The sequence below is a fragment of the Morone saxatilis genome, unplaced genomic scaffold (assembly GCF_004916995.1).
Source record: "Morone saxatilis isolate NCDOM2014 unplaced genomic scaffold, NCSU_SB_2.0 Contig3, whole genome shotgun sequence".
Lineage (NCBI taxonomy): Eukaryota > Metazoa > Chordata > Actinopteri > Moronidae > Morone > Morone saxatilis.
The window spans coordinates 4,607,087-4,620,713 of NW_023339873.1; the positions used below are offsets into that span (position 1 = coordinate 4,607,087).

The following is a 13,627-nucleotide window of genomic DNA, read 5'->3' on the forward strand; positions in this document are numbered from 1 at the left end:
CCCCCCCCCCCAAATCCCCTTCTCTCAGTCTTTGTCCCTATAGATATTTTTTAATTGTTGGCTATGACAGTTCAGCGGCTTTTTGAGTGCCTCAGTGAAGAGCCTTGTAATTAGAGCTATTGAGCTGCTGGAATTGGCACAATTAGGGTCAGCATTAATGATTTCTGTGTGCACCGGGCGGTTTCAGTAAAAAGGCTATTTTCTCAGAAAGGATGGAGAGAATTTGTGAAGAGGGTCAGGCCAAATGCGAGAGAAGAAAAAGGGACATAAAGGGAGAAAAAGTGAGGCCTAAATGAACTGGAGACAGTGAATTATCTGGATTCTTGTTTATGGACTCAGCAAAGCGTCCATGTAGTATCATTATCAGAGATGTGAGAGGTGGGATGCGCCTCACTCTGGTGCTGTTTCTCACCCCGGGGGCATCATCTTCCCTCCTCTTCTCTGCTCCGTGCCAGCCGGCCACTAATGTCCTGGTGTGAGTGGAGAAATGCTTGTGGGAGGTGAGGATGAGGAGCAGAGAGGGGGGAACAGGAGTGTCTCTTGGAATGTTAACGAGATCAGTTTATATCTGCTCTTTCCTCTCGCTTCAACCCTCCACCCCTAACAAAGAAGACAAAGTTTTTCTTCGGGTGTAAAGCTGTTGTAGGGAAAGCATGGCTCGACACTTTAATTCTGTTGTCGTTTGGCCGAGCATGAAAGAAAACTTCTGACAACAAAAACAAAAAAGGAATGAATGGGCATGCTGAAAGGAAATGTATTTCCCAATTACTGCAGCGGCCTTTCCAAAGACGCCTCAGCCACTGTCCCCCCACTGGCTTACACCAACTACATACGGCCGAAAATTAGCAGGTGTCTGTAGACACAGAAACAGACGGAGCAGGACAGAGGCCACCCAGAGATCTGACAGCCGGGGTTGGTTGGTTGGTGGTGGGGGGGGGGGAGATTTAGCACAGATGTTCAACCATGATGTCACATGTACAAAAAGTAGAATTTAGACACACACAGAGTTCAGATGTGGTATGCCTAATGTTGTGGGTTAAAATAAGTTATAATGGAGGTGGGAATTAGTTAGTTGATCATTTTTAAGTCTAATGTACTTTGTAATCAGGGGAAACCAGATGTTCTGCAGAGGTAAAAGTACTATACTTACACGTTTGAGGTTTTGGTACTTTACTTGAGTATTTCCATTTTGCACAACTTTATACTTCAACCATATATTTTAGAGGGACCATAACTACGTTCAATTTACTAATCTGTAGTTACTAGTTACTTCACTAATTGTCTTTGACAAACTTAACATAAATTATAATGAAAAAGTACATTGCTTAAGTATGCTAAAGTACAATTCTTAGTTACTTGGACTTCCAGTTACTTTATACTTTTACTCCACCACATTTTAGAGCAGACATATCCTACTGCACTAACCTATATTAGACAGCTGTAGTTAATATACATTCAAAACCAATTATCTTATAAAAATGTACATTATAAAGTTGGATCCACTTTCCATTCCAGCTACAATATTAAAATGTTGCACATTAATCAATAATAAATAATCCAATGAAATATAACAATACAATGTTCTGGAATTTACTTTTTACTTTTACTATATATATTTGACCAATAATACTTGATAAAAGTCTGAATGCAGGAGGTTTAGTTGTTACAGAACATTTTTCCACTGTGCTATTTTAGACGAAGAAGAAGCCATTAGAAGAATTTCTTCCACCACTGACTAAAATAATATGCATCAAAGGTATTCCTAAAAGTACTTGTACAGTAGTTTGTAATGGTATTGGCGCATCCCCAAGAATTAAAATGCAGCTAAGTTAATGCATCAGTAATTTATAACCTTCTATAAGGGGCCGTCATAATGAAGACTCATTATACTCATTACAATACTACAAGTAAGAATCGTGCATTTAAAACTGAACTTCTGGTCTTGGTTACTTATAAGTTATCAGAATGAAACATAAGTTTTACTCCATTTCATTGGTCTGACAGTTTTCACATACACAACATATGATCAGTTTTTAAAATATGATTATTGACCAAAATGTATATATATCCACTGTAACCAGCGTCAACATAAAATGCTATTATATGTTAATGCATCAGTGTCAGTAATCCAGTAATTTAATTTATATGACAACACAATTTGCTGATGACACTTCTAAACATTTCACTTGTAATGGAGTACTTCTACACTGTGGTATTGTTACTGTAGCTCTGGATACTTCTACCACTACAGGTCTCTTCTGTGAACGGTCGCTGTGTACGATAGCTCTAGAAAAGTTAGTATTGTCAAACACGACCAAACACAATTATAGCACTGAATGAAAGACAGACGAGGGGACGGGGGGTTGGGTGGTGTGCTGAACGGAAAAGTCGGAGGTCAGATAGAAAGCCCACTCCATTTAAAGTGTCATCTGGATTTCATTTAATAAATTCCACATATTTTACATGTACTGGCCGCAATTTTCACTAGCTCCTGAAAACGAGGAGCCGTGTATAGCCCTTGGCTGGCCAACAGATCTGGACAGCAGCAACTGGCCTCTTATTACCCTCTTCAAACACACACTCACACATAAACACACATACACTGGGGCTAATGTAGGAGCATGCCAAGTGACGGAAACACACAGCAACAAATAAATAAGCCCACAAAGCCGAATTATCCATGACATTAATCAGAGATGTGAGGGATTTTTACGTAGTGAAAGAATGAAACAGAAAGTGGCAACAGAGAGCCAAGGGTGTGAAAAGGGCTATTGAGTCTGGACTGGGGTGTCCCGCACCTGCGCTGTCTATTCACCCCACTGTTTACACACTGTCATCCACAATTAATACCTCGTGGGGACTGGGCTGCCTGCCCTCTGCAGGGCCCCCGGACCCATCCAGGGCCCTTATGGATGCCTAATTGAGCATACCACTCTCCTGATTGAATTAACAGCTCTGTCTCTGGGACCTTTTCCCCTTGCACCAAGGAGGGGGACTATTCCACACCCGCATGGGACCCCTGTACCACAGAAGACAGAGTAAAGGGAGAGGGAGAGAGGGAGGGTTTGGAAGGGGGGGACTTGGTGGTTGGAGAAAGCAACGGGTCAGAAGAGGGAGTTGTTGAAACTGTCCAGAAAACGTGTCCCTTTCTGTTGGCGAACTGAGGCTGGAAATGTGAACTGGGGGCAACGAAAGGTCTCAGTCTTCACAGGACCAGTGTGTTCCAGCAGGGCAGCGAGTGTGAAGGACAGAGCGAGTGAAAAGACAGGATTGTTGAGAACATACACAACATCAGCCTACAGTACAACAGTGGTTCACGCACATTTGAGTGCTTATGTGGTACTTTTAACTTTCTCACAATCTGGTATCAGTCAGTCTTTTGTTTTATTGTGGTTCTCTTGTTCTTGTTTTGTAGCACAGATATTAATTATTAAGGTTAGATGTGTAGTTTAATGGATAATACATGACAACCTTATTTTAAGCAGTCGTAATAAGCACTAAATTAGATAATTCCACATATATTTAACCCATAAAACAAAGCATTAAAAATAATACAGATAACTAATTAGACTCAAAGAGGATGGATTTATTTTATGATTTTACTCTAATAATTTACTGTAACCAATTTAATGTTGGAGGGAATCTAAGGATATAAAGCCTTTAAATGAAGATCTAATTTATTTAAAAAATGCATTTGGGGTGCCCGGTTAGCTCAGTCGGCCATAGCGGCTGGCGACCATATGACAGAGTTGCTCGCAGCGGTCCCCGGGTTCAAATCCGACGTGTCGCGCCTTTGCTGCGTGTCATCACCCTCAAATCTCTCCCTACCCCACCTTCTCTCTGTCGCATCTCACGCATGTCTCCCTATTTTTCTAAATTTCCAATAAAGGCATGAAAAGGCCAAAAAAAAAAAAAAAAATGCATTTGAACAAAAAAGTAAATAGTAAAAGCTACATAAACATATATAGTATATAAATAATACCCACACATTAGACGGGAATGACCTTAAAGGCAAATAACAGCCATCTAAGGCTGTAATTTATCATTTATTATTCACATCTATATGTATTTTTATGTAAACAGTGACATAAGTCACATTGTAAAAGTCTTACAGGGTTTATCATCACATTTGGTTCAGTGAACTAGTCTGAACAGCATTATACACTCACTAAAAATGTTCCGCTCTGAGCGAACACCCCTACAGTGTCCTCTTGGCACGATCAACTACAATAGTAGTAAAATATAATAATGTGGAAAATCAGTAGCCCTCTGGAGAGGTGGAAATGCTCTGAGACCAACTGTATCCTCTTTATTTCCAGGTCTGTAAAAGAGTTTGCCATGTCTTTATTCGTACTTGTCAAAGTTCAGCGCACATGTAGAGCTGAAAATCAGAACTGCCTCTTGAAGGGAAATGAAATGGGTGAATTCATCTCTGCTGAGGCCGGCTGCTGAGTCATGTAGCCAAAAGTGGTTATTGTCTGAGTTCCCTGAGTTCCTTTCTGTCTGTAATCTCTTGGCTGGATTTATTGTTGCAACAAAAAAGAAAAGGCTCACAGATCCTCGTAACTGCACTGATACTGCCTTCGCTTTGTTATTCTAACTTAAGATGTCTTAATCAATCATTTGCTGCTAGATTTCCCAGTACTCCAACAGATTTTCCGCACTAGGAGAACTGATATATAATCAGTTTGTACTTGGTTATATTATGCACTGGAGCACAGTGGCTCATTTATCTGAGCATTGGACATACTAGACTTTGTCTACTTCACTGTTTCTAGCAGTGCTGCAGTCGAGACCACCTTTGTCGAGTCCAAGACAAGTCCAAGACCAGGACTAGTCGAGTCCAAATGAGAGAGATGGAGTCAAGGCCGGGACAAAAAAAGAATGCTTTTGCCATTGCCAATGAGATTTGTTTTGGCAGCCAGGTGTACGATTGCAAGTGGCAGTGATGGAATTGAATGTCAATGCCCGTTCTAGATGGATTTTGTATTAAACCAATACCCGTTTTCTCCATCAATGGTTTTGTTTTAAAGGAGGAAGTTACTGGACTCAGTCGAGACCACCTAGAATATTTGGCGAGTCCGATGGCCAAGTCCGAGTGCAAATACCACCGATATATAGCCATATCTAGCTGATTTGTTGCCCTGCTTCTCTAAATGATTTACTGACTGACTGATTTATTGATTGATTGCAGCAACAATGGGTTGATAGTTTAAAGAAAATATAAATCATTGCACTCACAGTCCTTTGTAAATGATAAGTAAACTGTTTGAGAGGGTGAATTGGATTTATGCCACGTTAAATCATTGGTAATTTAACTTTAAAATAGATTTTGGGTGTAAAAATTCCTCAAATAAGTAATTTTATCTTAAAAATATACTTAAAATGTATTTGCAGTCCTGAGTACGAGGAACAAATTCCTGAACATATAATACTTTAATATAAATCAGATTTTATTTCCTCATGCTCAGACTGAAGGTTTTGGCACCTCTAGACTGGTTCCCACCACCAAAACCAGTAGATAAGGGAATGCTCCGGGCCCTCGCCACCAGCCGGGCATTGCAGTGGTCTCCATGACTGCACAGAGCAGCTCACCTCTCGATGAACCCCCAGTCCAGCTTTGGTGGTGGGGAGCATGCCCTACAGTACCAAAAACAAAAACACAAAAATTCTGTCGAGCATACCCCTGCACCAGTGAACTGTGCAGCAACCACACCATGCCCTGTTCCCCTTTGGCCCCCCTCCCAGACCCCATGCCCCCGGTTAACAAGCCAGCCAGCACGTTCCCTGTTGTCACTTGTTACCCGCTGTCCTCCTGATAGGGCTCACGGGCGGGGCCAATTAAACTCGCACTGTTCCCCACACCGGGTCAGGAGTTTAGTGGGTCATCATCACTGTGATTTTCACCCAGAGTTATCTAATCCTGATCCAACCGCTCTGACTGGACCAAACCAGCCCAGTCAGTCTTAATAAACGAATACACTGCATTCCCTCATGTAGTAGTGGAGAGACAACTACCTCTGTTTTTTACTTCTTCCACCACCATACTGCCACTGCCAATTCTCCTACTAATAAAAGCTGCAGCAATAGTGGCACTGTAAGATTACTTGATATTATCATTTTACACAAAGTCATTGAACATGTGTTTGCATATCTCTCCTAGTTACACATATACAGTCCACCACATATATGCATTACATCAGAGAGGACAGAGTCCAGGGGTCACGAGCAGTGCAGCATTGAATTGAATATATTCATAGGTTTGTTTCCATTAGTGTATAATCACCTGAAAATAAGAATTGTTGTGTTTTTGTTACCTAGAATGAGTCGTTTTTATCTACGTCCATAGTTTCTACAGTAGCCCAGAATGGACAAACCGAACACTGGCTTAGATTGGGCCTTTCACGTTTTTTTTTGTGAGTTTTGCAGCCACTGTAGTTTCTCCTTCACACTGGAATTTTAAATAGAAAAAAAATATATCAGAGGCATCAACTCTTCTCATGAACATGCTCCTAAATTGTTACCAGCTCTATAGTTGCTGTCTCATCTGTGACCTTTCCTCAAACAAAATCTCCTGCACAAGGATCAATAACACAGCACATGTCCCAGTGTTGCATTCATTTTCATTAAATAATCTTTTCTTATTTAAAGTCAGTGGGGGGCTGGGGCTGTATTAAGCCTATGGAAGCTCCCTAACTCTGGTAATAATTTATAGATTTAGAAAACTGTATTTAGACAAGGAATTGGCAAAACTTTATTTTAAATCCCAGTTTTTAGCATTTATAAGAAGTACATAAACATGTATTAAATGTTTATAACACTGTAATATGAGCAGATATAAGTGTTAATGTATTTATCAGGTACCTTATACATAGAGGCTGCTGTAAAAACAGATACTGAATGACAATATAGTAAAATACAGTTGTAATAACATCAAATATAATTTATTATATTTTAGTTATAATTGTTGACAAATATAATTTTAGCTTAGCAAATAAAAAATAAATAGTAAACAGACATTCAGTATCATTTCATAATCAAATCTGTAGTTAAACTCTTATTGTCTGTAATGATGCTCACTACCTTTTTGACAGAAAAGAAACCCAAAGCATAAATCTTTTATATGATAGCGCCCTCTAGTGACTGTTCTGTGCCATTACAGCATGTTTCATTTCACACATACTCAGGGTGGCAGATGGCAGCTGTTTCATGCGGTGATAAGACTTTTGATGGTTCAGTCTGCACAGATTAAACCAACATGTATGTGTAGATAGCTTCAACTCTCATTAATGTGTTTGACATTTTCTTTTTTACAGATATTAGTATTTCCTAGCAGACAAAACAAGTTAAAGCAATAAATAATTAAGGAAACTGAATAACATTATTATGCAGATGCTTCCTTTATATAGACTCATACATGTCTCTAGTATAAAACCTATAGGAGGAACTTTGCTCCAGGCTAACATTGGGGTTTTGTTCCATGTTAAAAGCATGCAGGATGAGTGTGGAGGCGCTTGGTTTAATTGCAGCGTGCAGACAGTATTTTTAGCATATTTGCCACAAGCGGGCGGAGCTAAGGAGGCTGAGATGGAGGGATGCTGCTGAAGAGATAGCAGGTGGAGACGCTGATGTTTACGGATGCATTTTGCTGAGGGTGGATCACAGGAAGCTGCATAGGAGATTTTGTTGGGGTGTTTTGTGGTGAAAGTGAATTTCCCTCTGGGGACGGTCTTTATTTATCCTGAACCGCTGAGAGGACAGATCCCAGCCGCTGCTCAGTCGACTGAAAGCCTCCGTCTGTGTCTGTCGTGTCGCTGGAGGTTGCGACGATGTGATGCTCCATCGTTGGATCGACGGCCGCAGCCTCTTCCCCTGAAACCTGATATTATGCAGGGAGCAAGGGGCACTGGACGGATTAAAGGGGAACAAAGTACCGGTTTAGAAAACGTTTTGCAAACTGGCAGGTTAGTGGATGTTAGTGTGGTGCGCCACCGCATGAAATACAACCAATCCACGGGATGAAACAGCAGTAAATGTAGTAAATATTGTATTTTCGTAAGACAACAACAAACAGCAGGCACGTCTCTAATGAAATCCGTCTTTAAAATCTCACCCTGAGGTCGTTTTTAATGTGAAAGTGCAGAGTTTTCGGTGTCCTGCTGCTACAGGAAAGTCTAGGCCTTCACTGTTTGTAAGGTGTGAGTCCACGATGGAGAGTTAATACATTTGTCCAGTGCTTGTTTACCAGACACAATCTCATGCAAGCGTTTTAAATCCAAGTTTTTTACTATCAACTGCTTAATAATATATGTTGCAGGATCTGGTTTCAAATGTATTTGTAGGTTGATTGTGTGATATAGAGTGAAAAATATATGCTATGAGTAATCAAATTCTCTCAGCCTAGTAACTCTGCCAAAAATAGACTCTATTAAAGGACTGTGGTGTTTGTGCGTGTCTTATGTCACTTCCCTGAAGGGAAAATGTCTCATCTGGAGTAAAAATCAGTGCAGTGAATATGTGTTTATGCATGCATGCATCTCTGAACCTGCATTATGACCCTCCCCCCACAGACTGCATCTCTCTTAAGCTTTGGACTCAATGCTGTAATCCTCTAATTGAAACCTCTTCCCACTATTTTATCCACTTCCCCTCATGTATCATACAACCTCCCCCCTTCCCCTCCATCAATCCCCGTCCCCTCCCTCTTCTCTACCTGCAGTATTAGCCAACTATGGTCGACCCCTCGGAGGCTGAGGAGCAGAATAAGTGTAAAGGCCCGCAGCTCGAGACACCAGCTGTGGCCACTGAAGACCCTCGACTGCCAGAACAGGCCGATGGGACGACGACAGAGGAGGATGGGGATGCCGGTTTTGAGACACCGCCCACCGGCAGTTCTGAGCCAAGCCCCTGCCACACTGCGTCCCCGGCGGGGCCAGACGCCGTCTCTCAGACGCCCCCACCTCAGCAACCACAGACTCAGACTGAAAGAGATTCGTCACCCAAATTGCACCTGGACCTGTACAACTTTGACTCGCCAGCCGCAGAGGGCAGCCGCTACGTGTTAACAAGCCCTCACTCTCTGGAGGCGTGTGCCCGATGTGGGGTCAAACCTGTGGAGCTCTTGCACCGCCCGCTAGCTGACTTTGCCCGGGAGGCTCCTGGCCGCTCCATGCGCGTTGCGACAGGGCTGTTTGAAGTCTACGAGAGGGACAGGCACGCCAAACTCAGGCAGTGCAGGGAGGAGAGGGAGAGGATTATTAGAGAAGAGAAAAGAAGGATTCTGCAGGCAACAGTCAATAGCAGCAGTGCGTCATCCTCCTCTGTGGAGAAGCAGCAAAAAGCCTCCTCTGGCTCCACTCAGCCTCTCAAATCTGGGCCGGTGACCTCTAGTTCTGCCCCTGATTTTGCAGCATCCTCTAGAGCCACAGCATTAGGTCCAACCTCAAAAACAGGTACAGCTCTTTTATCTAAAGCCCCCGCCTCCATTCTAAGTACCTCCCCTAAATCTATCCATGCAGGATCTACTCAGTCCTCAAAAACTGGTTCCACACCCTCTACACCGTCCTCCAAGGGTGGCTTCCAAGGATCTACCAAGCATCCTTTGTCCTCCTCATCTGAACAAGTAAAAACCACACGGCCGCTCTCATCTGGCCCCCCACCGATAGTCAGGAAGTCCTCAGGCGGTAAATCTTCAAACACTTTCCCCAGATCAACACCAAAACCCCCCTCCTTCCCCAGAGCCAATTCTACATTAACATCATCAGTGTCAAAGCCTGCAGTCCAGAGCTCTGGGACTCCTCTAAACGGTGTAACAGGAGGACCGTTCTCTCAGCACAATGGACATCTTGGAATTCATTCCAAGGTGCGAGGAAAAAGCCATTCGCTGGAGTCCTTACAGCGGAGGAAGGATCCCGTCTGCTCTTCAACCTCCACCACCACAACTACTACTACGTGCACCTCATCAGAGTCGGGTGCCTCCTCATCTTACAGTTGGGATGGTGCACGAGATCACTGGGCTAAAGTCTCCAGTCCTCGAGCTCGCACTATGGCCACTTTCAACTCCCTGATGGGCCGCAGTCTCAGCCTCGGTGACCTGAGCCACTCTCTTCAGACCACACAGAAGGTGGAGCGCATAGTAAAGGAGGTGAAACGCCGAGGCCTGAAGGCCGTGTCTGAGCGCGATCGCAAGATTGCAGCTCTGATGCTCGCCAGATACCAGGAGGAAGACATCATGAGTCAGACCCGCTACGTGGCTCACCTTCAGTGGGATAGTGAACGCAGAATGGATGAGCTGCGGCGGGAGCAGGAGGACAGAGAGAAGCAGCGTGCAGTGCTTCAGTGCCAGCGGGTGTGGCAGACCCAGGTGTCGATACGTCAGCGACGACTCAGCCAGCAGGAGCGACAGTCAGCAGCTGCCAAAATGCGTCAGGCTGAGGAGAACGAGGAGCGATGGAGGGAGCTTGCGGAGCAGCAGGAGCGCAACCGTCTGCTGAGGTTACAGCAGGCAGCTCGAGAGGAGAAGCATAAGAAAGCTCTTCAGGAACAGAACCTGAAGGCCCTGGAGGAAGAGCGGGCGGCCATGCTGGAGCAGGAGAGGCTGCTGCTGAAGGAGAAGCTCACCATGGCCGAGCTGAAGAGGCAAGAGAAGGAGCACCAGGCCCAGGAGGACAGACGAGGTCTGAACAAAGCAGAGAAGAGACGTCACGCTGCTCTGATACAGGAGATTGCTCGCAGAGAGCAGGAGGAGAGGGAGGAGGCCAGGAGGGCGGCAGAGGAGAAGCTCAGCCGCTCCCTGGAGAATTACGAACAGATAGTTGAGCGTCGAGGGCAGGAGCTGAAAGAAAAGGCCAAGCGTGAAGAGAAGCAGATCCAGAAAGCACGCAAAGCAGCAGAGAAGCGCGAGAAACAACAGCAGCAGCTTCTGGAAGCTCGCGTGAAGGAGGCAGAGAAAAGAGCCCAACAGGCAGCTTTAGTGGCCGAGGAGAGGGCCAAGGAGAAAGCTCAGCGGGCCGTCCAAAGCCGGCAGGAGAAGGAAAGACTCCAGAGGCTCAACAGGCAGCGAGTGGAAGAGGAGGAGAAGCAGAGGCGTCTGGAGCTGCTCCAGTCCATTGAGAGGAAGCTGGAGAAGAGTGAGCAGATCTTTAAGGAAAAGAGGGCGGTGCTGGAGAGTGCTCGCTCTGTGGCGCGAGCCTCTTTTCATGTACGAGACAAAGTGCGGGAGGAGACCAACATGCGTACTTTTGATAAAATGGCCCTGGAAGCTCAACTCAAAGCCAGCCTGGATGAGAAATAAACCCATAGCTTTGTCGTGGACTCCTTACTTCTGGTCATGTGCTTGGCTCTAGCCTTCATTGTGGCCCTCATCACTCAACAGCTTTACCCTTTTTTCCCATAAAGACCCACAATGTTGTTTTTTCCTTACATATCTTCACCCATCAACTGGTTTTAAATACATTTTTGAACATCAGTTTTGTTATAAATCAAAGAAACCAAATTATTTTGTATCATGGATGTAATGAGACTACAAACTACTACAGCTGTTGCAAATGAACAGTGAAGCCTGTATGGGACATACAGTGGACTTCATATTCGATGAGAGTGTAGAGAAAGCTGCCTTGTGCAGCAACACAACCCCTCCTCTCTCCTCCCCTTTGCCCTCTGCTCCATCTATCTCAGCTACTGGACTGAAAGCTGTGCAGGAATGAAAAGAGTCATTGTTTACCAGGAAGCACAACTCCATGACAACTGCAGAGGCTTTTAAGGGAGCACTTCTATAAGGGGAAAACTAAGCGCAAATGGTTCTAGACCCCCAAAGCAAATGAAGGATCCTTTTGTACACACACTGTGACACAGCTAGATATAGCATGGAAGTAAAGCCCTGGGCTGGACACTTGTCCGTACGTAACCGCTGACAATGCAGCACAGGAAGACCACGTGCACAAGCCCTGTGCTGATGAAGCATCAGAGGACGCTGATTCCTGCAGAAGGGGCTGTTCTCCCTCCCTCATATTCCCTGCAAGGACTCTCTCTCTGTCTGTCTCTCCTCTTCATGTCAGTGAAGCAGTGAAGCGGTCTGAGGGACAGCCACCTTTCAACTCCCCCGCAGTCGATCTATCTGCTCCCAGCACAGCCGCCTGGTGACCGAGTCAAGGTCAACAGGTACAGGAGTTTTTATTGCTTTTTTTGTTATGCAATGCTTTCTGTTTTGTAACGTGCTCTCGCCTTTCAACGCTTGCAATTAAAACAACCCTTGATCACGCTGTCCCTGACATGTCAGTGCAGAGAGAGAGATAAAAAAAATGCATTTAGTCATGAGCCGACATGCAAGCCAACATCAGGCTTTAAAGGCCTCTGGCTGTGCTAATCCTACAATCTCTCAGATTAAAAAAAGAAAAGGGAGATACACATGGGATTTTGCCCCCCGATGTAGCAGTTGCCATAGCAATAGTAATCAGGATGGAGCAGCGAAAGGTGAATGACTGAGCAGAGAAAGTGCGTGGGAATATGAGGGGGTTGCCTGTGGGGAGCTGGCTCTCCGGCGGCTCGTTCTGGTTGTTTCTAACGCAGGGCGTTATTGGAAAAACACACCATCGCTTTGTTATAGTCACATCTGTGTGAGGCAAAGAAATTACTGCACCATTCCCCCTCTTCACTCATTCAGGGAGAAATCCATTTAAAACCTTCACCTACAGCAGTCCCTGCAGCACATCTGCGGCCAGGAAGTAGACTGGGCCGAGCATTTCAGACAGACTGATACCTGCTAAGGTCACTAACTGACTGAGATAAAAGCCAGAATGAATTTGAAATGCGGCATTAGACCAGCAGAGGACTGACAGGCTTATGGCACTGACTGAGCCACGCTGTTCCCACCAGATAATCATGGGGAGGTGATGTAAGGTTAGAGGGATGAGACGGCAGATTTGTAGGCACTTATGACAGTGACTGAAAAGATGAAATGTAGAAAAGGTTATATTAAAATGCAGCAACATTATAAAGCTGCAGTAGATCCCTCTTAATTCTAAATAAAAAGAAAAACAGTAAAACAGTAGATCAGAGAGGCAAACTGCAGACTTTTGAGTGGATTTCTAATCTGACCAAATTTAAGAAAAAAAACATTAAAAACATTATATGTTAATAATATTTAGTTATTTATGTGTGTCAAAGCGCGAAATACTGTAAAAGAAAGTACAAACAATGCAGTAAGTGGCTTATCTAAAAATCCAAGAACAATCTAACCAAGCTCATGTTGTATATTCTTATCTCTAGTCAGACTCTGGCTCAGGTTACACTTGATGTGTAATGTAGTTTAATTTAACATTTTATATTTAATAAATTGATTTTGCAATAAACCACAAGAGGTTGTGCTTCACTGTCCAGCTCACCCTCAAGTGGCTCATTGCTTTTATATTGTCTTGATCACACTGACCAGCTAAACTCTTATGAAGATAGACAGAGTATATAACTTCAGAAGAGATATACAGAGTATACATGATATTCTTTTAAAGGTCCAGTGTGTAACATTCAGGAGGATCTATTGGCAGAAATGTAATGTAATATGCACAGGTATGTTTTCATTAGTGTATAATCCCCTGAATTTAGTAATCATTGTGTTGTTGTTACCTTAGAA

The 13,627-nt window shown here is 43.9% G+C and overlaps 1 protein-coding gene across 1 annotated transcript in view; it reads left to right on the forward strand.

Moving 5' to 3' along the window:
• The first annotated feature begins 7,529 nt into the window (after positions 1-7,529).
• ccdc177 (coiled-coil domain containing 177) overlaps positions 7,530-13,627 on the forward strand; it is a 7,029-nt gene continuing 931 nt past the window's right edge. Inside the window, exons 1-2 of the mRNA XM_035674591.1 lie at positions 7,530-7,964; positions 8,720-12,159. Coding sequence (XP_035530484.1) covers positions 8,732-11,293 — 2,562 coding nt within the window. The 5' untranslated portion in view covers positions 7,530-7,964; positions 8,720-8,731 and the 3' untranslated portion in view covers positions 11,294-12,159. The remainder of the gene's footprint in view (positions 7,965-8,719; positions 12,160-13,627) is intronic.